Source organism: Lagopus muta, chromosome 24, assembly GCF_023343835.1.
Source record: "Lagopus muta isolate bLagMut1 chromosome 24, bLagMut1 primary, whole genome shotgun sequence".
NCBI classification, from domain to species: domain Eukaryota; kingdom Metazoa; phylum Chordata; class Aves; order Galliformes; family Phasianidae; genus Lagopus; species Lagopus muta.
In genome coordinates this window covers 3,844,736-3,870,052 of record NC_064456.1, presented here as the reverse complement: position 1 = coordinate 3,870,052, position 25,317 = coordinate 3,844,736, and the positions used below count along the sequence as shown (strand labels likewise).

General features: G+C 40.7%; 1 protein-coding gene across 1 annotated transcript; it reads left to right on the top strand.

Annotated features, from left to right (window-relative positions):
• Window positions 1-253: 253 nt before the first annotated feature.
• TRIM33 (tripartite motif containing 33) lies at window positions 254-23,537 on the top strand. Its single transcript, XM_048926004.1, has 20 exons — window positions 254-704; window positions 5,014-5,132; window positions 5,238-5,385; window positions 7,479-7,611; window positions 8,985-9,101; window positions 11,347-11,461; window positions 12,075-12,221; window positions 12,731-12,848; window positions 13,430-13,674; window positions 13,915-14,079; window positions 14,897-15,097; window positions 16,426-16,558; window positions 16,845-16,908; window positions 17,167-17,326; window positions 18,314-18,660; window positions 19,128-19,251; window positions 20,140-20,214; window positions 20,813-20,965; window positions 22,564-22,614; window positions 22,697-23,537. The coding sequence occupies exons 1-20, from the start codon at window positions 254-256 to the stop codon at window positions 22,907-22,909; spliced, it is 3,279 nt and encodes a 1,092-aa protein (XP_048781961.1). The 3' UTR covers window positions 22,910-23,537.
• Window positions 23,538-25,317: the final 1,780 nt, after the last annotated feature.

Below are 25,317 nucleotides of genomic sequence, written 5' to 3'. Positions count from 1 at the left end.
GACCTCCGCGCGCGTGGGGGCGCCGTCGGCGGCGGCCAATCGCGATTCACGCCGGAGCTCTCGTAGAGGCGCGCGCGGCGCTCTAGCCGGCGGCGCGTCACGTGACATCGCGTCTCGTCTGTCCGCGCACCGCTTCGCACCGGGCGGCCACGCCTGCGCGAGCCCCGGACCCGCCCTCCCGCTGGGGAGCGCGCACGGCGCGTTGTGACGCTGTGCGTGCGCGGAGCGGGGAGTCGGGTTCAAAGGAGGAAACATGGCGGAAAACAAAGGAGGCGGCGGCGGCGGGGAGGGGGCTGCCGAGGCCGGGCCGGGCGGCGGCGGCGCTTTGGAGCCCGCGGCCGCGTCCCCCTCGGGCGCGGCGCCGCCCGCACCCTCCGCGGCGCCTCCCGAGGAACGGGAGAGCCCGGGCGCGGCGGCGGCGGCGGCGGCGGAGCGCGGTGTCGGGGAGGCCGAGGCCGAGGCGGGGCCCGGGGTGGTTCCGGGGCCGGGCCCCAGCCCGGTTCCCCCGCTGACGCCGGCGGTGCCGGGGCCTTTCTCGCTGCTGGACACCTGCGCCGTGTGCGCGCAGAGCCTGCAGAGCCGGCGCGAGGCTGAGCCTAAACTGCTGCCCTGCCTGCACTCCTTCTGCCGCCGCTGTTTGCCCGAGCCCGAGCGGCAGCTCAGCGTGCCCGTGCCCGGCGGCGCCAACGGCGACGTGCAGCAAGGTGAGCGGGGTGGCGGGCGCGATCCCGGGGCTGTTGTGTGCCGCCTTCCGAAGCCCGGCCGGCGGGGGCTGCGCGCGTGACCGCCGGCGTTGCGGTGCCGCGATCCTCCGGAATCTCCCGGCTCTCGGCTGCGCTCTCGCGTCGCGCTTCCACGTGAGAGCTGGAACTTCGAAGTCGATCTGCTCGTTCGGGGAACGGCGCTGCGAATCGCGCCGTGCTTTTTGTTTTGGCTTTCAGGGATGCTGCGTTAGAGGCGCGGCTCTGAGAGGTGCTAAGCTGCTCGGTTCTACAAATAATGCCTTCTCGTCGGTGCTACCGGGTGCCCCAGGGTGCGGCCTGGGGTGCATCGTTGGGAGCGCGGCGCTCAGGCGGGTGGCACCCGGTTACCTTCTGTGCTATGGAAGGAGATTGAACTGCAGCCTTGGGTGGTTCCTCAGGTCTGAGCCCGGTCCCGTGGCCGGCAGGACTCTGTTTGGCCACTCGTCTAATTTTGGGAAGGACTCTGGGTTGCATAGCAATGTGTTGTCACATGGTTCTGCAAGGAATAACTCAGCTGTGGTGGTTCTGCTGGCTGTGCTGACTGCAAGCAGTTCAGCTGGGATGTAGATCCAAGAAGGTCCATCACTTCCTCAAGCACGAGGCTCCCAACAGTTTATAAACGCACTAACTGAAGCACTCGGTTGATCTTGGGATCTCCTTTGCTAAATTCCAAGCTCTGTATTTTACATGGTGTATGCTGAAAGATATTGTGAAGTTAAGCTCATTGTAGCAGTAATTAGCAACATTGTCTGAATATATCTGCTGGGGTACAAGTGTAGTGAAACCACAGAGTTTCTCTTCTGAGTTACTGATAACCTGGAATCTCAATTCTTGTCACCCACATTGTCACAGTGCTTGATGGTGTGCTTTGGTGAGATAAGAATTCATCTCCTGATCAGGACCTCACAGATGTCACGAGTGAGGTGTGTGTGTAGGATCCCCGCTGGTGGAGCTGTGTGTTCCATCTGTAATCAGTCTGTTGGTCTGCACGACCAAACGTGTTAGTGCAACAGGTCACTAAAGAGCAAAACATTGACTGACTAGAACTGCAGAGGTGCAGTTTTGTGGACAGCCCTCTCTGCACATTATGAATGCAATCAGTTGAACAGCACATGAAATGTTTACCAGCAAATCAGGTGAAAACAGGCATTCTCAGTGTAGAGAGGGCACCCTCTTGCTTAGCCTCACAGGTTCACCCCCTCTTGGCATAGATGGATAGTCACGAATCCCACTTCCACATTTGTATTATCCTTAACTGTGAGCAGATGTTTCTTCATGAAGGAATTATTGGAAAATAATATATGTAGCTGTTCCTGAAGTGGGTTATGTGCAACCGAAGGCCGTCTCTGTGCTGCACTATTCTACATGCATCCATGTTTTCCTGCTATTTTTCTGTGTGCCTGTGACTACATAAGAGAATCACAAACACTATGGAAAACTACTGGTTTTTTTGATAGTTTCCTGGTTGTTTTCTTAATTAGTTTCAGGTTTTTATCCCTAAGTGTTGTCAGTACTTAAAATCATAAATATGTGTATTTATTGGCTAATAACTGTGAAAGCTGCTTGAGCGTGGGTCAGATACACACAGAGCAGTTCTCTGACAGCACTGTGCTGCTGTTCTGGTGGGTTGAACAGTAGGAATGCTTGGAAGCAGGAGCTGCTGGTGGTCTACATCAACATCTACTCTGCCCTGTTGTCATTCCCTTGAGATGCTGCTAAAGAAGACAGAAGAAGGGTTTCAGTTCCTAAAAGTTTAGAAACAGAGACCAAACATAAAAGCAGTCATCCAGAGTTGTGGCTTTATATATTTAAAATATGTATGTTAGGTATTTAGCACGTAAACTAGTATCTCATACTCTTTCTAATTACTTTTAGGACATTGGTTTGTGCACTTTATTTGGTGGATGGGTGATTTCTCAATGCCTGATGTTTCATCTGTCCAACTGTACCCTTTCTTTTAGGTTGAATAGAAGCCTACAAGAAAATGCACTGTTGTGATTTTTTTTTTTTAATCACAGTATTAAAAAACGTTTATTTTTAAGTGAGAGACTTCAGAATGTTAAAGGGGCTGTAGGGCAGCTTTCTTACCCACCCAGAGCTGCTGCAGAGTGGTTACTATGAGGTGTCACTGCTTTGCTGAGGTGGTTGTTTATACTCTCTTAACATTATGTCAGTAGAGAGAACGTGTGGTTCTCCCATTCCCTTGTGAATGTCCCAATCTAGCCAGCCTTCATTGGGCTGGAAGCTTGAAAAAGAGCTGCAAGTTGCTTTCAGAAATGCCAAGGAAACAGAAAATTAGTCAGTGTATATGGATGTGTAATTCAAGGAAAAATACATTTAATGCTGAGTGCTGCAATTCATAGTAATTTATTATTTTGAGATGCTGAATTCAAATCCCATTCCCAGGGTTTGTGTATTTAGAAACACTGTATTAAATTACATCTTAAATTATGCAGTAACTATTTTTAATCAGCTTTGGAAGGGAAGGGAGATAAAAATGATATTACAGCCACACAAATGTGACGTATCACTTAAAGTGAGCTTGACAGTAAGTGTTTTCACTAAGGAAAGTTTATAACTATTGCATCTTCAGAAACACGTGTTGGAACACTTAAATTCCCAATGGATGTGAGTGCTTTGCACGTGCAGTCACTGCCATGGATGCTTTCATGCCCTGAACATGGCAGGCGTTCATTGCTCTGCAGGCTGCTACGTGCCAAGGGTGAGCATGGAAGGGAAGTTTGAGTTGCTGGATTGCACAAGTGCTTGCCAGTATTTCCTGAGCTGTGAAGCATCGTTATGGCAATGCAAACATCTAAAAGGATTTTGAACTTACTCACGATTAACTTCGTGCTTCTGTTTTGGAAACCAGTCTGACGTGTGTCAGCCCAAACCAACCTGTCTTTAAGAACAGGTGTCTGAAATGGGGTTCTCTCCAACAGCAGTGAGGGGTGAGGAAGGTGGATTGCTCCTGGATGATTTGGTGGAGTTTGGAGCTGGTTCTAATTGAGGTCGTAAACATCAACAGAAAAAATGTAAGCAGTTTCTTTGCAATCAGTGTCCTCAAGGAGGATGGCAGCTGCTGAGGCCACAGGTGTCACGCTGGGCCCTGTGCTCAGTGCAGGCCTGGCTGGAAAGGGCAGCTTCCCTGTTAGCTGAGGGCTGTAATCTTCTGTATGTTGTTCAGTTGCAATGCTATTTGCTGCAGGATGAAGTTGCAGACGTTGTTCTGATTTTGCTTTTTCTCCTCAGTTCACTCCAGTCGTACCCTTCCTGACTTACTTTCATGTCTGTTTTACCTTGGGCTGCTTTGTTACTCCTCCTGTTGCAGACCTGGGGAAACTCCCTCTGTCCTGGTGGCATGGCAGGCAGGAGTGGCTCACCGTGCTTGAAGGAGGCAAGGGCAGCTAATCACCAGTGTGATTTATCTCCTTGAAATAGATCTGGTGTTCTTTTTGAGTGTCCACAAAGAGCTCAGTGTCGTCCAATTGCATTTACTTTTCAAAGTCTTTCAGGTATGCAAATGTACAAAAACTCTCAGATAGTTTGAAAGCACCTTCTTGAAAAATATATTCACAACAAAAACATGTAGGAACTTAAGACTGGATGGCATTTCTGGGACGAAAGCAGTAAGTGCCTTTGGAGTGGTGAACAGGTGCTTAAATCTGTGCAGGTTGTTCCTAGGACATCCTTGAGAGCCAGTTTGGTTCGTGCAGTGACTTCTCTGCAGTTGAGCTGAGGGTTTAGAACTGTAAGTTAGCAAGTACAGAAGAAAACAAAGTGGGTTTTTTGGAGAACGCTGGGGAAGGAATTAATGTACATGTTACCTCTTGTTAAAACTGTGTGTGTATACTTCTGTGAGTATGTCTGTAAATGGGTGGTGTGCTGCTGACAGGCAGGTGCAGTTGGCCTGAGAGGACTTGTAAGTAGAAACTTGGAAGCGTTTTTGGTACTTGGTATTAGTTCTGCTTTCTCTGTAGAACATTCCTTGAAAAGAACCATCCTGAAACCTTCAGGTAAGTCGTGATGTTACATCTGCCTCCCCAACCTGATGGAAATGGGCTGTGTTAGATCATAGCCTCTGTTGTAGGTGGGAGAATATCATCATGCTTTGGTACTCAGACATTCTCTCGAGCATCACTTGAAGGGCTTTCTATTCTTTAGCTTGGCTGAAAGAGTGCTGTGGGTGTGTTGGTGACTGCTGAAATGAGCGGTCTGAGGATTTTGTGTTTGTTTTCCCTATAACTAAGAAACATTTTGTGTTTTTCAGTTGGGGTGATCAGATGTCCGATATGCCGCCAAGAATGCAGGCAGATAGATCTGGTGGATAACTACTTTGTGAAGGACACATCGGAAACACCGAGCAGCTCTGATGAGAAATCAGAACAGGTACGGTGCTTTTCTGCTTGCCAGAATTCCTGTGCTGTTTGTTTTCCTGTGTATGTTAATGCTTTCCAGGAAAGTGATGACAGCTGACCTTTCTTCCCTTTGCAGGTGTGCACAAGCTGTGAAGACAACGCTAGTGCTGTGGGATTTTGTGTAGAATGTGGGGAATGGTTGTGCAAGACTTGCATAGAAGCTCATCAGCGAGTAAAATTTACTAAAGATCATATGATCAGAAAAAAAGAGGATGTATCTTCAGGTGAGTGTTTGGATATTGTTTAGTCCTGCCTGTAGGAGTGGTATTTTCTCTTTGGCCCATGTGAATGTAGAGGGGGAGGATTATTTGGGTACCAACCAGCTCTTTAGCTTTCTCCAAAGACTTGGGAAAAATCTATGAAATGCTATCATTGCAAAATTGGTAGCTTTAAAAATAGAGGAAAAATTAAATTTTAAACTGAAATGGCTTATTTACTAATACTTTGTACTGTTTGATGTTCTGTGTAGTAAGTGTCCTAAGCACAGAAGAAGCAGAATAAAACTGTCATCTTTGGAAAGAATTTAGATCAGTTCTTAGTGATCCTTTTAATTAATGGAATAACTAAGTGGAGGGGTTGGAATCTGGGAAGCACTGACAGCATAGTAGTTATATCCACTGGCCAAGGAAATGAGATCATATTTTGTTGTACTTGGTTATAATGAGCAGTTATAGTTCACCCAGTAGAAAAGTATATACAGATAAGCTTACAGTCATACTCAGTATAATATTGCAGTTGCATTGATGTTGCTGAGTCAATTGGAATTTGAATTCATTCTTAGGTTTTATCTCCTGGTTAGCAAAAATTAATGTGCATAGGGAATGCACAGTTGAAGCATGCAACTTCATTAGGGAAAGTTAATTCCTCAGCTATCATTTGATGATGTCATTTGCATTCTATGGAAGTAATGGGGAAAACGTTCCCAGAGCAGGTAAATATAACTCTCCCTGTGTTGAGGGGATAGGTTCAAATTTGCTGTTTCTCCATCTAAAATTAGTTAAGATCTTCATGATTGTTCTGTTGTGCCATTGCAGAGTCGTAATACTGCATTGCTTTCTTCCATTGTTTTTGGTAAAATCTCAGTAGTAGTTAAAAATTGTTACTGTTGAGAGCTTAGTTCCTGTGGACAACAATCTTGTTTTGCTTGTTGTATCAAGTAAACTTTCAAGGTTATTTAAATTTAAATGTCTTAATCCTAGTAAGCAATAACCAATTAATGTTGAGTCAAATGAGAGAACTCTGCAAAGAATTAGTAATGTTTTTCCTTAGGACTGCTGTATTGTGGCCATCTGGCTGATAATCTAACCCCATGTACACTTCAGTAACCTGAGTGTGGGTGTGCCCCAAAGTGACTGTTCCAATAAGGTTCTTTATGAAGATGGAATCTGATAGCAAGTCCATATGGCAGGAACGTAGCCTGCATTTGGCACACAGTTTTCCTTAGTAACTCTATTGGTCGTGAGGATTGGCCATTCATTATTTGCTCAGGGATTTTTCCTTTCTTGCTTTCTAGGCTATGCAATATCCTCAGAGACCTGAGCATTCAGTTAGCGTCAGCTTTTGATTCATGAGCTCTCTTTCTTTACCATAACTTGCATGTTGTAACAATCTTCAAACATTTTTGGGACTACAGTGCGTTTACTTGTTTTAAGCCTTACCTGCTGTGCCTTCCAGAAGCTCCTTTTCTCTGTGCCAAGCTCAAAAAAGCTTTACAGCACCGTGCAGCGCTTTCTTAATAACTTCAGAAATGTTTTCAACAGTATTGATGTGTTTAATTGGAAAAGTCCCCTGCTTTAGTTAGGGCTTAAGTAATTTTATGACCCATAATCATGTTTGCTCTGCATTTACCACTTCAGTTGCTTATGACTTAATGAGCTTTGTAAAGATTTTGAAGTGATAATTTAGAACATCTATGGGTATCTGACAGCATAAAAGTTTGAGAAGTTCAGTCTATCCTGTAAAGTGTCAGAGGTGACTCTGCGTGGAATTTCATCTGTTGACATGGGTATGAAATCCAAGTGTGTATACCAACAGTCTTTGCAGGTAGCAGTGTCTTTGGAATAGTTTTGATGGGGAGAGAAATTCCTCTTTCATTTTGAATACAAGAAAAGTGGGGACAGCTGCAGAAACTGCAGAACACTGGCACTGCAATTATTTCAATAAGAATGTATCCATAATTACTTCAGGGTGAGAACAGATCTGTAGTTGTCTTTGAATTCTTGGTTCGTACTTACTTAGTGTGGAAGTTGGTAGTTTTGCACTTCAGATTGTCTTAAATTTATTTTAAAATGCAAAAATGGTTTATTTTTAAAAACAGAGGCCGTGGGAGCATCTGGTCAACGTCCTGTTTTCTGTCCTGTCCACAAACAAGAGCAGTTAAAACTTTTCTGTGAAACATGTGACAGGCTGACATGCAGAGACTGTCAGTTACTGGAACACAAAGAACACAGGTACAAATATTACCATGTCTTACCTCCTGTGGTGCTCTGTCTCAGGGGAAGAAATACTATTGATTTCAAACAGTTGAGTCTGAACTGCTGTGTTATCTCTCCATCAGACATAATTCCTCACAAAGGAGAGCAGGCGTGTAGTGCTGAAAACTTCAGGTGATCAATTAACTGAGCTGTGTGATTGACTGGGCTCAGAATGATGTCCTCTGGGTGGTTTGGTGTGGTGAAGCTGTTACCCAGCCTGGTGGTTATCAGTGCTGTCACTATTTGCATGACACACAGAAAACACTTAAATAGGAAGTGCTGCAGCCCTGAACACCTGGAAGCAGAAATGGTATGAGGACAAACAGATGAGGCAGTTTTTGAAAGCATGGATTTTGTTACAAGGTGGTCTCTCTATTCAGGGTGAATTTTCTAAAGGCAAGGTATCGATTTCACATCATCACTGAATGTGGGGGGGAAAAACAGAAAAATATGGCCTTATTTGATTCAAAATCGCATCATTTTCATGATGGATGTTGTCTCAGAGCTCACTTTTCTCTCAGCTGCTAGAAAAAAGTTTGACCCTCTTTAGGAGATGTTCAATGCAGCTTGGTCATGTAGTTGCTCATAGGTTTGAAAAAGCACTTTGCAGTGTTATAATAGAGAATCTGGGGATAAAAATACTCGTTTATCAGCAAGTTGGTCTGCCAGTAACGCTTCTCTATGAAGGTGCTTAACAGCATGAATTTAGATTGTTTGTTTCTTTTTCCAGAGCAGTAATTAGTGTCATAGATTGCTAGAGCAGCCTGGAGAACTTTCACTTTTTAAACTACCACTCCTAGAATATTAACCTTGTATTCCTGCTGCGTTCTTTCATAGGCTTGAGCATAAATATTCTGAAAAGCACTCTTCTTAAGCAAGTCTTTTAGTTTCTTTTCGTTCCTGTTTGTGCTCGATGCTAACAGATTAACAGTTCATAAATGGTTGGCTATTGTTTAATGAAAGAATATAACTATTACTGCATTTTCCTCATCTAGTGTTAACAAAATCATTTGTTAGACTCTGAATGGTGTCACTTAGCTGGGTTTTCCATAGGCTGCTGTCTTGTGAAATGATGCAGTGCATTGTCTCCCTGTGTAGTTGAAACTGAGGCACTCATACAGATACAGTCCCTCTGGACATCGACAGAGAATTTTATTTGTAAATTAAACTGTGTATGTATGTGTGTGTATGTATATATATATATGTATATAAAGACCCATTTCTTTCTGTATTTTTTATTTTACCTGTCATATTTTATCAAAATTTTGATGGTCGCTGTAGCTTGACATCCAAATTGGGGATCCTTATTGGTCCTTGTTAACTGAGATCTTCTTTTGTATGTTGAAAAGGTATCAGTTTCTAGAAGAAGCTTTCCAGAACCAGAAGGGTGCGATTGAGAACCTGTTGGCCAAACTTCTTGAGAAGAAGAATTATGTCAATTTTGCAGCTACACAAGTTCAAAACAGGTAAATACCACAAAATGATTAATTGTTATGATTGCCTCCTTAATGAACAAAGGGGTTGGAAGGATACTGTCATGTTAGTTGATCCTGTATCTTTAATTGTATTGAACTTTAAAACATTTGGAAAGTTTCCTTTTCTAAACTAGTGTGCTTCTATAAGAAGTTGTTATATGAAATAAATTTCAAAGATGTTCTCTTTTATGATGGCAGCTTTGATTAGAACTAGAGATTTACATTGACTACAGGTTTTTTTTGGGGGGGGGGATCAAGTAAAACCCCTCTCATGGTTTCTGTTAAGTTCAGCTCTAGGTGACACAAGTTTTGGCTCTAATCAAGTCCTTAATATGTATTTGTTGTATATGGAAGTTTTGTTGCTGTTCCTGAACTGTGAAGCAAAGCTTGTTTTGGAGGTGAATAGGAAGTTGACCTTTTTATTGTTATTATCCAAGCAAAACTTAGTGTATTTTATCTGAAAGGAAGACAAGCTTTTCTTTTGGTAGTTCAGCCTATAAATTCTAGGAATAGCTTAAGATCAAGGTTATCTTTTTTGCATTAAGATTTGTGATCATCAGACATGGGAACCACCTTACTGACAAAGGAGCAAATACATGCTCTCAGAGTCCTTGTCTGAATGTGGAGACAGTGAGGGCATGTGATTGCTCCAAGCTTTTCATGCACTTAATTGCTCTTGGGAGCTCTTTCAGGAGACCCAGAATGGCTAAGAAGTTTCTGTATCTCCTTCAAGCATGCACCAAATCCACAAGTTGTGGATTTGGTGCATGCTTGAAGGAGATACAGAAACCCAGATATGTGGGAAAGAAATAAACTGAAAGCTCAAGAGATGTTACACAATTCTGTGATAAGAATTCAAGGCCAGTAACAGTGCATGGGAATTGTTATTGTTTTTTGCCTGTGACAAAGTTTCTGGTTTCACTGAAAACGCAGTGAATTTCTGCAGAGTGTGTTTGGGTTCTGTAAAGGCTGTGATTAACTGCTGAGCCCAGTGGATCTTGCAAGTGAGGTTTACTTTCACATGTTGTTCAGTTACGTTGTCAAAGTGTGGGGCACGAGGTCCATCAGTAAAAGCTACAGGGGAAAGGCATTACAATAATATTGGTAATGATAGCAAGGGGCTTCAAAATGGCATTGTATGTGGTCTAGAAGGGTAAAACAGCATAGATGGAATAACTTCTGGAATAATTGCTATGTGCCAAAACAAGGATGCTGTCTCAATGAAGGGTTAGTGATTTATTTTTTTTCTAATTTAGTTTTGATTTTGAATAGGAAATAGGTTGTGCTATCATAAAAAGGCATGCTTGTCCAAGGAGCTGAAGGGTATTAGACACCAGCAATGACCATCACCAGAGAGAAAAGCATTGGTTTTTTTTGTGGTCATATCAGGATGAACGGCATTACAAGTTGTGATTCCTGATGTAGCAGTGAAAAAGCCCTTTCAAAAGGGACACTTGAAATCTTTACACTCAGACTGGCTCATGGCAGGGACTACAGGCAAAGTAAAGAATCCCAGTGCAGCACCGTGTTGTTGTCAGGGTTAAATTCTGTATACAGAACTCAGCATAATTTGCTTGACTTTTACTTCAACTGAGGAAGAAGTACAGTAATGGACATGATGAAGAGTTGTGAGGTGTACAGACTAAAAGGCCATAGTAGTAAAGTGCAGGAGATGAATGTAGACTGACTTCAGGCAAATAATTAGTGAAAGGAATTCTTAGTTATTGTTTACAGGTATGTAATGACAGTTTTGTTTACAAACTTTCTTGGGGTGGAAGGGTCCATTTCAAGTTCAGGAATGACATCCTTTCAGGTTAGTATACAGTAGCACAACAATTTTAAGGCATCATGCACAAATTTTTCATAGTGAGAGAAGCATAATATGGACATATGTATTTGTGTTGATGCACACATGGAGTTTGCATGTGTATAAATATATGAAGTAGATAAATGGCAAAGACTGTTCAGTTATTTCAAGTCAAACACATGTTGGCCATTTGAGATGACATATAGGTCTTACTGTTTGATTTTTTTCCCCAAACTGAAATTTTAAATGGCTTCTTCCAGTGATTAACAGTTATTTCTGATTGAAATTAAGCATGCTGTCAGTTTTGCACGTATTAGAACTTCTTCCACGTTGAAATTGCTCCTTTACCTTGCAAGGGTGGGAAGTTGGATTTAGAGGCAAAATAGAAAGTGTCTGCCTGACATTACATTTCTCTTCTTTTTTTTTTAGGATAAAAGAAGTAAATGAAACTAACAAACGAGTAGAACAGGAAATCAAAGTGGCTATATTCACCCTCATAAATGAAATCAATAAAAAGGGCAAATCTCTCCTACAGCACCTTGAGGTACAGTTAAGGGGGAAAATAAATGTTGGTTCACTGTTTCCAATCTCCCATCCAGAACTCACATTCTGTGTTTGAAAACTGTTTGGTGTGACTGCAGGTCATGGAAGGCTCAGCATTGCAGAAGTGGGGCTGCAGAGTTTATCTGCCATATTCAGGAGGTATTTAGAGGCAGTTTCGGGTTGGGATAGGAAGCTGGTTGCAGAGTGCCTGCCCACCCTTGGCTGTCACTTCCTGCTGCTGGGGTTCCACTCAGTACAGAGCTGGCTGTTTTGTTGGCAACTTGTCTGGATCACTCCTCACATCCCTGTCATGCTGATGTGAGAGGCAGTATGAAAAAGAGGGAGCTGGTCTGGTTTCAGTAGTTGAGATTTCACTGTGATAAAACAGGAACGAAGCTCTTATCTGAGCCATTTTCCCTGCACTTTGAAACACATGGAAAGACTGATAGTCTGCAGTAATAAAGAATTGTTCCTTGTGGTTTTAGTTTATATAAGCATTAGTATAAACTTCTTATCTTGCTACAGTTTTTTGTTACAAGAACTGTGATAGCAGTTTATATTTGCCTGTTAAATCTGAAATCTCCATTGTAATAAAGGTTTTTATTTCTTCACAGAATGTAACGAAGGAAAGACAGATGAAGTTAATACAACAGCAAAATGACATCACTGGTCTTTCTCGACAAGTGAAGCATGTGATGAACTTTACTAATTGGGCCATTGCAAGTGGCAGCAGTACTGCTTTGCTGTACAGTAAACGGCTGGTAAGGAAACATCTTCCCACTTGTATGTGCAGTACAGAGAAAGTTTGCTTAAAAGAACTTCCTAAATATTTTGTAGCTTCTCTAGATTATATCTGAGGAGGAAAAACTGAATTATCTGCACTCCATTTAAGGAACAAAACAAAACAGCCACTAGTATCACAATGGGCTACGTTTTCCAACTTGTAGAGCAAGTTTCATTTGTAAATTAAGGACATAACAGTTTTGTTGTAGGAGTGGGGTAGAGCTCTGTAAAGGCACCTCAGTGTTTCACTTGAGTCATGTAGAAATTGAGTAGCAGTACTGCCATAACACTTTGGGTTCAGTAAAACATTTGTTGTACAGTGGTTGATTTTGCCAGTGAGCAGAATGCTTCCCATGCTATTAACCAGACATGCTAATTATAGTCCTTCATAGTGATCCAGCAGTTTAAACTCAGTGGGCAAATGCATGCTTCTTAACATTCTCATTATTATGTTGTCATGAACATTCTTGTTCTTGCTTTCCATTAGATAACATTCCAGTTACGACATATTTTGAAGGCACGTTGTGATCCTGTCCCAGCTGCCAACGGAGCAATTCGCTTTCATTGTGACCCCACGTTTTGGGCAAAGAACGTTGTCAATTTAGGTGAGAAAACTTGCAGTGTTTACTCTGTGATACTTGAACAACTGAGTGAGAGGATTGGAGATACCTAGAGACAATATGATCCATATCGAGACAGAACTCAGCTTTAGCAGTGCTTTGTGTCATGCTAGCATAACTTGCTGTTAAAGTCATGCAGTGATGGGATGCTATCCACTGTCTCCAGCATCTTTTCCCAGTGTTTGCTTCCTTACTTACAGAAATTTCATTCTCACTGTGTTATTTTTTTTTTCCCCGTTATGACTTTTTAAATTTCTTGTCTTGCGTGTTTATGTTGAACATGAAGAACAGTTATGTCTGTTTTCTTGTCTTGGAAGCTTTGCAGTTACATTCTTTTAGTCTTTCCTCCTTTTTAGTTCTGTAATTTCTTGTTCTTTGGTTTTCTTTTTGCTTTTCTCATGTGTGGTTTCTGAAGGCCTAATGAGAAAATTTCAAACTTAAGTTGCTTTGCTACTGCCCCTGTGGGACATCAGTTAGACACATCTGAATCATTTTTCATTTATTGGCCTTTGGATGATAATGGAAGTGAAACTGTTCACTAGTTCTCCTTTTGTTTTATTCTTCAGGTAACCTTGTTATTGAAAATAAGCCAGCTCCTAGTTACACTCCTAATGTAGTGGTTGGACAAGCTCCTCCAGGGACAAACCACATCAACAAAGCTCCAGGACAAATCAATCTAGCACAGCTTCGACTTCAGCACATGCAGCAACAGGTGTATGCACAAAAGCATCAGCAATTGCAGCAGATGAGGATGGGACAGCCATCTGGGTCAGTTCCCAGACAAACCAACCCTCAAGTCTTACAGCAGCAGGCAAGTGTCTTGTATGCTGTTATTTCACGTTTCACCATAACACTGAGACTTAAAAAATGCCCTTTCAAAACAAAACGGTTTATAAACATGAAAATCTTTTGAAGTTTGACATGCTTTAAGTATGACAACTGTTGGCCTTTCTTGGTGTTATGTAACTAGTAAACCTACTTCTGTGGAAAGAAATCGGCTTCTTGTTTCCATGTTAAAAGCAAAAATTTTAAAAAACAAAAACCCTTGCAGCCTCCCAGGTTGATCAGCATGCAGACCATGCAGAGAGGTAACATGAACTGTGGGGCTTTCCAAGCACATCAGATGAGAATGGCTCAGAATGCTGCTCGTATACCAGGAATACCACGCCACAATGGACCACAATACTCCATGATGCAACCTCACCTTCAAAGACAAGTATATCCTGTGTACACGCTTCATTTGTGCCATCGTGCCAAACTTTCATTACAGTAGATGATACCTCCAGCTTTAAATGTGTTTATCTGTAACTTAATAACTCACAGCTACACATATTTATATGCTTTGTCATATTGCATACTGTACTGTGACATTTTTGCTACTGAATGTAAGAAAATTTAAAACATTAAAATTGAAAAGAATTTGCTTCTTTGTGTTACTAAAATGTACTGCATTTTAGTTCTGTGGAACAAAACATGGCAGTTTTTCACTTTCTAGTGGCATTCAGTTTTGGGATTTATTAAGGAATAGTCAGGAATAGTGAAATTGAAAATGATGTGATTTAGAGGCTTTTAAAGAAACCACATTCTGAATTGTTTTTAAATTCAAACTTGAAGCACAGTGCTGAGCAACATATGGTGTTAAAAATAACTTCTATCATCAACACTAATGTGACTGGCAAACCAAAATGACTTGGAACAATTAGTGTTTGTACATAGATACATGAACTCTAGAGTGCTCTGGAGGAAGTCATTGCTTCAAGGAAATAACATCAGAATAATTTGTCAGAAATTCAGGACAAATCTGTACTGTATATTTAGATCTGGTCACTTGTTTTTCCAAGTGAACATACATAGCAGTTGCTTTGCATTCAGTGCTGTCAGGTAACACTGATAGGAATTTGATCTTATGTCCATCCCCCTCCATTACTAAATTTGTGTTGACTGCCATACAGTGCACGTGTTGTGATTTTACATGCAGGCTGGCTATAGGATTTGTCTCTAATGCAGTCGTTGTCTCTTCTCTTTTCCTACAGCATTCTAACCCTGGGCATGCGGGGCCTTTTCCAGTTGTTTCTGTGCACAACAACACTATTAATCCAACTAGTCCTACTACAGCAACAATGGCAAGTGCAAACCGTGGCCCAACCAGTCCGTCTGTTACAGCAATCGAACTCATTCCTTCCGTCACAAACCCAGAGAATTTACCTTCCCTGCCAGATATCCCACCCATCCAGGTCAGTGGAGAAGACCGAGCCGTTATGCTTTCTTCATCTTATTTGGTTATCAGTGTTTGTGGAATGGTTTAATTATTTGAAGTTGAAGCATAATTGAAGTCTTTAGCCCTGGCTTTGGATGCACAACTGTTTTTGACTGTATGGGGCTGGTATACTTGGCCTGTGGCAATGCTGGGTGCTACAATAACTTAAACAGAGATTTATCTGGAGCTTTGGTTTTGGTGTCTGCCTGGAAATGCAGCATGACCACTGCTGCCTGGATGGTCTGTCACTGTACAGGAAGCAACCTGCTTAAAAACACCTTAATTTCAAAGCATCTGCTGTAATACTAATAATTTTGTAATTTAATCTGAAAGAGTTGGGTTTGAGGGCCTTGTGTTTGTTTTTCTGATGAGGCTGCAGGTAATGTTTGCTACTAACATCAGAGTAACAAAAGGAAAGGCTCGCATCTCTGAATGTGATTGATTAGTGGTGCTGAAGCTCTGTTCAGGCAGAATAAAAAGCAGTTTAACTGATTAGGACCAGCTGTACCCCATCAGAAGTTTTATATATCAAGTTAGAATAATTGATAGTGATTTCTAAAACATAAACACACAGCTTCTAGGTGCATTGAAAACACAGAATACAATAAAGATGCTGTTTTTTTTTTTAATATCTTTTTATATTTATATTCATATATAATTGCTGTTACAGATTTTGCTTTATGAAAGAAACCTATCCAGTTCTTTCAAGCTTAATCTCTCAGAGTTGCTTTCAGACATAAAAAATCACTTTGAATAAAATATGTTTCAGAGACATTGTTCAAAATTATGCTGTTGTTTGGTAGGTCATTTGTTTGTAGTTAAAGTAACAGGGTGTCTTTTCCCTTGTTTGTAGTAGTGTCTAAAATGCGTGTTAAAAAAGAATGAATGGCAGGAGGAGAATTCACATCATATTAAGGAAAAACAAGTTCATGATTTCTCTTAATATCTTAATTGTGGAATCACTCTTGCAGCATTACTAATAAGCTAATTCATTAGTCTAACAGCACTTGTATGATTAACACAGTGGACATCTGGGAATCGAGACAGTCTGGAATGGCCTAATGTTAATTGCACATCCTGACCATAGTGGAAGAGCTCAGATAATCAGGGGCTTCTGAAAAATCTTACATGAAGTTTTTAAATAGGGGATTCTGTTTGGACAGAGTGATTTCTGTATGGAACTGAGAAAAGTGTTTGCTGATGCCCAAACTCCTTGAGGAGATGGTGATCAATTCCAGTGAAGATGCTGATCACAGTGTAAAGATGCAGAAAACTCTGATTCAAATTCTTGTTTTTGCCTTTCAGCTTGAGGATGCTGGTTCAAGTAATTTGGATAACCTTTTAAGCAGATATATCACAGGCAGCCATCTACCCCCACAACCCACAAGTACCATGAATCCTTCCCCAGGACCTTCAGCTCTATCTCCAGGGTCATCAGGTAAAGGCAATGGGTATTTCTATCAATTCCTGCCACAAAGAAAGTGATATTTTGTAAGCTTAAAAATTGTCTTTTTCTCAGAAAAAAAGTTCTTCTGGGAACTTAACTTTCCTTGAGAAATATCTTTATGGTAACAAGCTGCCATCATATGAATGCAGCATTCCAGATATGCATACAGACTGATCTGTCTGTGCTATGTTTCTGTCTTATGTTACTGCAACCCATTTTTGGTGGGTGTTGTTCAGTATGTTTGTACCAAGTCGATTTCTATACTGTTTCTTTTCAGGTTTATCCAACTCCCACACTCCTGTGAGGCCACCTAGTACCTCCAGCACAGGAAGTAGAGGAAGGTGAGTATGTGGCAGTAATGCTGCCATCAGGCAGAGGAGTCAAAAAGTGAATTGCAAAAGGTCAATAGGGCTTTATTGTAACCGTGACCCAGTAACTGGGGAATGCTTACAGGAAGGAGATTTTTATTTAAAGCAATTCTCTGCTGGCTCGTATCTTGTAAATATTGTGACACGCTTTGCCTTGAGATCATTCAGGCACACTTCAATTTCTTTGTTCTAATGCATTTTCCTCTTATTTATGTGTCCATATCTTTCTAGCTGTGGCTCCTCAGGCAGAACTGCTGAGAAAACTAGTGTTAACTTCAAGTCTGACCAGGTAAAAGTCAAGCAAGAGCCGGGGACAGAGGAAGAGATATGCAGTTTCTCAGGAACAGTAAAGCAGGAGAAAACAGAGGATGGCAGAAGGAGTGCTTGCATGGTAAAGTTAGTTTGTGAAGCAGTATTTCATAGTATTCCTAGCAGCATGGTTAAGAATCCTGAAATCATAAAGCAGTGTTACTTTTAAGCTTCATTCTCCCTTTAACAACCTCTGAAGACTGTGAGGTATTTTGCTCACAAAATATATATTTTATATATGTATATATAAAAATATATAAAAATGTATATATAATATATATATATATAAAAATATACTTCACAAATGTATCTTTGAACATTAAGTGTGGGCCAGCTCTAATGTTGAATTGTTTTTGTAGCACTGCTAAGGCTCTTAATTATTAGAGATTTGTGACATAAATACCAATAGGATGGCACTGGGAGTCGTGCAGTGACTTGCTGTCTTAGGTAAACATGAAATGATGGCAGATACTTCCCTTGCTGACTGGGACAGGACTTGATGTAGTGATGTGGCTGCAGACCATACCCAGTCCTTCAAAAGTTTTGTGTGTTGTGTTAGATGGTTGCTTATTGGAAGTAGTTCAGTAGAAGGGTTAGAACTTTATTTTGATTTGGCCTGCGTTTAGGACTTTATCTGTTGATACTAAGCTCCGACAGATGTAGCTTAGTCTGCATGTAAGATTTATTAGTTATCAAAACAAAATATGCCCAGCAAGTGTAGAGCGTTTGCTGCTTTTAATCCCTAATTAGTAAAAGCTGTGAGTAACCCATTGTTAGTAGGAGATCATGAGGATTTCATATGTGTGTATTCGTACTGAGACATCTTGCTGGCAATCAGAGCATAAATAAAAGTTTATCATTTAGCATGGTAGTAGAAATGAGTCTGTTCTTGGAAGGTTGGACTTCAGAAAAAGTAGGTTTCAGGTCTCGTGTCCACAGAATGATGTGCTGCTTACTTGGGCAGATGGTGTGTAGTACTTTTAAATGGTGGGTGATACATTGCAATGTAATGGGAAAGATGCCCTTGTTAAACTGACTCTTAGGTTTTCATGTGCTACTTTCATTTCAGCTTAGCAGTCCTGAGAGCAGCTTGACACCACCACTGTCCACTAACTTGCATCTGGAAAGTGAATTGGAAGCCTTAGGAAGTCTGGAAAATCACGTAAAAACTGAGCCAGGAGACTTGAGTGAAAGCTGCAAACAGTCTGGGCATGGCCTTCTCAATGGAAAATCCCCCATGCGGAGCCTAATGCACCGATCAGCTAGAACTGGAGGAGAAGGCAGTAATAAGGATGATGATCCGAATGAAGACTGGTGTGCTGTATGCCAAAACGGAGGAGATCTGTTATGTTGTGAAAAGTGCCCCAAAGTGTTTCACCTGACTTGTCATGTTCCAACACTCCTCAGCTTTCCGAGGTACCAGAACCAGAAACAGTGAATTGGTTCCTGACAGCATCTCTGTGGTCTCAGTCACGTGACAGATTTCAAGATGGTACCAAAAGGTTTTGGTACTCCTCAAGATCTGCCAGCTCTGCATGACTTTTTGTAGTAAAAAGTTTGGCGTTTTAAAGGCATGCCTGGATGGTTTTCACATAACTGATGAATGTTTATTTGATGAAAGTATGATCTCTCAAAGTGTGATTCTGTTATGGAAAGTTCATTTTTAAGTCTTGATGAGGAAGTGGTTTTGAAGTATCTGAGCATACTTGGGAGAGGAACATGAGGGCAGGAAAAATGTCCCTGATGGGTATTTACCTTGAACATTATGGGTTATCCCCTATCTTTACATATCCAAGTCTTTAATATTTTACAGTGTGACTTGTAAGAGCCAATGAAAAACTCTTTTGTGGTCAGCACTGATGAGCTTTTTTTTTTCTGTTCAGTGGAGACTGGATATGTACATTCTGCAGAGATCTAAGCAAACCAGAAGTAGAATATGATTGTGACAACTTGCAACACAGCAAGAAAGGGAAAACAGCACAAGGCCTGAGTCCAGTGGACCAAAGGGTATGTCTCAGATTTGTAGGAATCAGTTCCTTAGAAAAAAAGTGCTTTCTGATGTTACCTGTCCCTCGCTATTTCTCACTATATTTTTGCTTTGACTGCAGCAAATTAATTACAGTAACAGGTTTAACAAAGCAACAAATGATTAATAAGATTATCTTGCTTGTGAGCACATGTCCTGGTCTTAGTGACTTTTTGGAAGTTGTCCATTACACTGAAACTCCAATAATCCAGTAGCTAAAACTTCCATCTAAATGCATCCTGTAATGTACATGAATCCCTTTGTGTTTTAAGTAGGCTTTAAAAGTGATACAGCTTCCCTACAAATAGTTACGTGAGCCTGGCATGTTAAGTTTATGCTGTGAGAGATGCTACAAACTGTTGCTCTGTTGTGAAAGGTATAATGACCTTGGCATAATTATTTTTAGCTTTATCAGTCAGCCTGTGCACAAAGTGTTATGGTATTATCAAATCAAATTCCTGCAAAGGAATTACGAGGAAAGGAAAGAAAAACATTTGAGCAGGGAAAGAAGAAAAGTCTGAACTGAGTTTGCAGTTACTTTTGGGCAAATATCATTGTAGTTGATTGGGTTTTTTTAATTTGACTTTCTATTAGTGTGCCTCCACATGTTTGATTTAGCCTTAGATATCTGGTTGGAAGAAGAAAGCAAAAGGGGAGTATATCCCTGCTATGTGAGCAGTAAGATGGTGTTCTACTCCTGCCCCCCCCTCCAATGCCCTCCTAAGGACCTTCACATTTTATAAATCTGTAGAGATCATACTTCAATTTTCCAGTACAAAGTACAAACCCATTTAAAATTAGGAAATACAAACTTCTGGACCAAGGATAAATTAAAGATGTTAACATGAAGCTGTTTATTTCTTTGTAAGAAATGTGAACGTCTCCTGCTTTACCTGTATTGTCATGAGCTGAGCATTGAATTTCAGGAGCCAGTCCCAGCCTCGGTGAGTTCCTTTTTTGAAATAGCTTATGATTTATTCTTATCATAGCATCTCTGTAAGGCTAGAGGTGAGTTTGGGATGGAACTAACTGCTTCTACTTGAAGCAGGTCGCCTTGATCAGTCTAAATCATTCAGAATTTCATGATTCTGAAGGATACAGAAGCTGATTCTGTAGCTTGTCTGTGCAAAAGCTCTAGCCTCAGTTCTAAGCCCTGATATTTAAAGTTACTCTTGTTGACTTGAAGGAGGGCTTGTCAGGATACTCATTAAATTCAAAATGTTACAAGAAACTTTAGAAGAACTTTAAAAAAATTTTTTTATTAATCTTAAATGAAGGGATGAAAGAAACTATTTTGACTTTTCCATTTTCAGTTGTAAGGCTAACAAATGTACTGCAAAGTACTGCTGTTCTGTGACAGGTAGAGAAATTTGGGAAGAGGTTGTTAGAAAGTTTGAGGAAAGGAACTTGTTCCCACTTCAGTGCACATGCATACTATGTATGACAGTATCATCTGGCTGATACTTTGAGAAGCAAAGACATTCAGTGCTTCTGAGAGCTGCGTTGCCCTTGTAGTGACAAATCATTGTTTGTTCTTCACAGATACCAAACTACTACAAAATAATAAAGAAGCCAATGGATTTATCTACAGTGAAAAAGAAACTGCAAAAGAAGCATTCTCAGCATTACCAAACTCCCGAGGACTTTGTGGCTGATGTCAGGTTGATCTTCAAGAACTGTGAAAGGTTTAATGAAGTACGTTAACTTCCAATCTGTTTTCATCTATTTATTTTTTCTAATTTATTTCAGTATGGTTCTGAAGCTTCTCCAAGTAGAAGCTGTGCTTCCAGTTGTAAAGTTCTTATTATGGAGCAGGTGCTGATTCATTAAATAATGAAAAATTATGCAATTACAGAACTAGCTCTTGTTTTCAGCTAGATGAGGAGATCTAAAGTCCTTAAAATGACTCAAACTGTACAGAGTGTTGTTCTTAAACTCAGGACTTAACAGTAGAATTGTATCTATTGAGTAAAATGCTGAGAAAAAGTGCTTTTTTGACAAATATTGTACTGGTTTTTGTGTCAGATGCAGGCTGAATCCAGAACAGCAAATTGTTCATTATTCCTGGTGTCTATCCTTAGTGCTTTAACTCATGGGTAGATGGGCTATCATAAAAACTAGTGCTCAGGAGGTGACTTTTGTGTGGAGTTTATTGTGGAAATGTGACTGACTTTGCAGTGAAGCCATCTGATAGTGAAATATTTGCACCTTACGAGTGGGATGTGAATTGGAGAGATGCACCATAAGGGTGCTATCATTACTTGGAACAATGGAAAAAAGATTCTGAGTATCAAAACCATCTGTGGTGGTGTACTGCAACAGAGCAGTTGCTAAAAAAAAAGCCAGGCATTTCTGAGATAGACCACAAAAAGCCCTAGAAAGAAGGCATTGCCAGGAATGGCTTCTTTGTGATCCTAGAAATCCATCAAATGGTTGATATTTCTTCTGTAAAATGCAAGTTTTGCAGTATTTGGGCAACATTTCTGGCTGTGTGAAGAGCTAAATTGAAGTACACAGATACATATTTAAAATCTTGACTGCTTCATGAGTGCACTAGTGAAAATCAAGTTGAAGTACTTCTTAGATTGTGATGCTGCACGCTGTAATTACAATCATTTGGGACTCTGACAGCCCGACTCCCTTGTGTCTCTGCATTAGGTGGAAGAAGTTGCAATTATGTGAACTTCTCGTTCAAGGGAATTAATGGAGCATCTACTGTAGAGGAAAACATGCTACAGCTCTTAGGGGCAAGAGTAAAACCAGGGAGCAAGGACTGATGGATGTTTTTTTTTATATAAAAAAAGGTCTTTCAGACTTGTCTCTCTGTTTAAAATTCCAACTAATGGCAAAAGATGAGTCACATTAACTCTAATATTGAGCAGCACCAGGTCTAGTGCCTCTAAGCCATATGCTCTTAGAGAAAAATAAAGTGGAGTATGCTCCCAAGAAAGCAGTCTCATGGAACACTTAACTGTCAGATTGAACTGAGACTTTTCCATGATAGTGCATGAGTTTGTAATGAAGAAAGCAGTCATGAGTAGTGTGCAATTTACAAAAGGACTCGGAGCCATTTACTTGTAAAAAACTGTGTTTTGCCAAAGGTTTATTTACCCCATGTTGCCCTCTTACGACTGTTTTAAACTTGCTTCCACTAAGTTTGAGAACTAAAGAGGTGTAGTCCACAACAAACTGTTTTCCTGTTATGGCTGACTGTAGTCATCCAAGCCTATGCAATCTCATAACTTTAGGAAGGATTATAATTTCATTTTTTTTGACTCTGGTATCCTTTTTAGATGATGAAAGTTGTTCAAGTTTATGCAGAAACACAAGAGATTAATTTGAAGGTAAGCGTTTTAGACCATGCACACTTGGTGAAGGGATGTGCATTTCCAACAGGTGAATATTCCTGTCTTCTTTTATTTACAGGCTGATTCAGAAGTAGCACAGGCAGGGAAGGCAGTTGCATTATACTTTGAAGATAAACTTACAGAGATCTACCCAGACAGGACCTTCCAGCCTTTGCCTGAATTTGAGCAGGAAGAGGATGATGGTGAAATAACTGAGGACTCCGATGAAGATTTTATACAGCCACGTAGGAAACGCCTAAAATCAGATGAGAGACCAGTGCATATAAAGTAATCTAATTATATGGACCTTAAATTTATTGTAAAAACTGTTATTTAAGTGTTCCTGGAATATTACCATGCCTATGGTGGCCGTCTTGAAGAAGCTGATAGCTTTTTAAACAGTATTAGAGTACAAAAAACACTTGTACAGAAAGGTATTCTCATCAGAAGGGGAAAAACTGTATTGTAAATTTTTGATGGATTTTTTTTTTTTTTTTCCCTTGGCTATTTTCTATTTCCTTTCTCTTCCTGATGGAGGGGACACAAACTCATCCTGGTCTCAGATAGAGGTGGATGAATGTTGAAGAGAAGCAGATTTGAAAAGAGATGCTCCATGTACAGATGAGATGGCTTAGTAAAATGTTGTGCAGGACTGGACCAATGCAGTTGCTATGTGTTACTTTCATGCTGGACTATCATGTAAAACTGTAAGCAATTTTCCCCAGATCCCCTCTTTGTGTGAACTGAAATGCGTGTTGGGTCATTGCTTTCATCATCTCATTTAAATGCTGTTGTGAACAACTGATCTTCCGTGTTGATCCAGTTACCTAAATTTGACTTTCTTTACTACGTTTTGTGTACAGCAAAAGAAAAAACAAAACAAAACAAAACAAACCATCATTAAACTGTTCTGAATTGGCGACTGTAGGAGTGTGAGTTCTTGACAGGTTGAGACTAAGCTGGTTGCAGCGATTGCTTTTCGGTAGGGCTGGGTGTGTTTGTTACAAATCTGTCCTCATGGCACAAACCCCTGAGTTGTATCATCTGTTCTTGGTCCCCCTAACGAGGCAGAATGTTGTCTTCAGCATTTGTTATCTCATGTTCTGTACTTACAGAGGTAATAACTGGTTGGGGTGTTTTTCCAGTCTTCCTAAATATCAGTTTCTAATAGACTGCTCGGCAAACAATAATCTGTTAACTACCAAATGTGTAAAATTTCCTGTATTCACTTTGTCTTACTTGTAAATAGTAAACTGAGATTTCTTGCAGATCAGCAACATTTGCTGACCTGTTTTTAAGCTAATATGTATTCTTACGAATTGTTCCTATCAAGAAAAAGATTTGTAATATATGCTGTCTATTTCTAACATTGCATTCATTTTGAGATTATATCTTACTTTTATTAAGAGTGCTACTCAGAACTTTCTTCAGGAGCAGCTTGTGAGTGAAATGGTCTGGAAAGATTGGAATAAACTCGTTGAGACTGGGTTGCTTGCACAGGCCAGGGCTTGGCATTGAATGGTGTCTGGTCAAATACTGAAAAGAGGTCAACTTCTCAATTCCACTTGTGCAGTGCCTGCCCATTGCACACTGTGTTCATCCTAGCATTTCAGGTTAGGAATGAGGTCATCCCAAAGTAATTACAGTTTGAACAGTTGCTTTGCTAACACAGAAATCAATACTAGGACCGAGAAATGTGATTTCTGGCCTTCGTATGGATCTCATTAAAAGTTAAAATGAAGAAATTCCGTAGTCAGGTGAGGTCAAGATGACAGACTATAAATTTGCCATTAAGATTTTGTGTGAATACAGCAATTCTGTGGTGTATGACTGGGGTTTTAATACATTAAGCATGGGCAACTCCTGTGACTGTTCATTGTATGTGCTTTACTATAACAATGGTAAAGATCAGTATTTCGAGCACAATGGATCAGGTTGAGACACGCTCTCAGAAGTGCTTATGCAGAATCAATTGAGATTTTATTTCTCTTTATAGCAGCCAAGCAGATGTACGTTGGGACTGTACCTCTCACCATAAGCAAGGAGACTGAAGGTATTTGTAACTTTGAGCTCACCACCTTGGATTCTATGAGCTGTACCAAGACGAGGTACTGCTGCACAGGAGAAGACAAACTGATTTTTCTCCATTTTTTCAGATGTCCATATAGTGTCAGCTTCAATCTAGTTTTTACCAGTTTGTATGCAAAAGGAAAAGTTATCCTCCTCAAATGTGTATTATACTGACATATAGCCCATAGCAGAGGATGAGATGTGTGAATAGGACACCGGTGGTAACAAGGCATCATTACTGGCTATGTGTATTGCCTATTTATGCGTTTCTAGTTTCTCATTTTCATTTTGCAAAAGAATATTATTAAAATTATAATGAAAATAAGATTTTTTTGTGAATTCTCTTCAATTGGGGTCACTTTTTAGGTGCTTAAGCACTCTAGGATCTGTACCTTCAGGCGTCAGCTTTGTCACCATTCACTTTGTGAAACACCGGTCCTTGACTGCAGATTCCTACTGCCTGAACTGGAGCATGGAACAAATGCTTTGTCCCATCCACTGAAAGGGAGAAGGACCCCAGTAGGAAGCTATGGTGCAGGGGTGACGTGGAGCCAGGCTGCTGCAGATGGGGTAACATCTCTTTTCCTGCCAGCTACCAGACTCCAGAGCAGATGTGTCAGTGTTTTAAAA

What these genes read in the sequence shown, in the direction of transcription:
- TRIM33 (XM_048926004.1), top strand. Translation starts at nt 254, where the DNA reads ATGGCGGAAAACAAAGGAGGCGGCGGCGGCGGGGAGGGGGCTGCCGAG. An exon ending in CAGATATCCCACCCATCCAG is followed by an intron (nt 15,098 to 16,425) that starts GTCAGTGGAGAA and finishes TTTGCCTTTCAG; the next exon opens with CTTGAGGATGCTGGTTCAAG. An exon ending in CACAAGAGATTAATTTGAAG is followed by an intron (nt 22,615 to 22,696) that starts GTAAGCGTTTTA and finishes TTTTATTTACAG; the next exon opens with GCTGATTCAGAAGTAGCACA.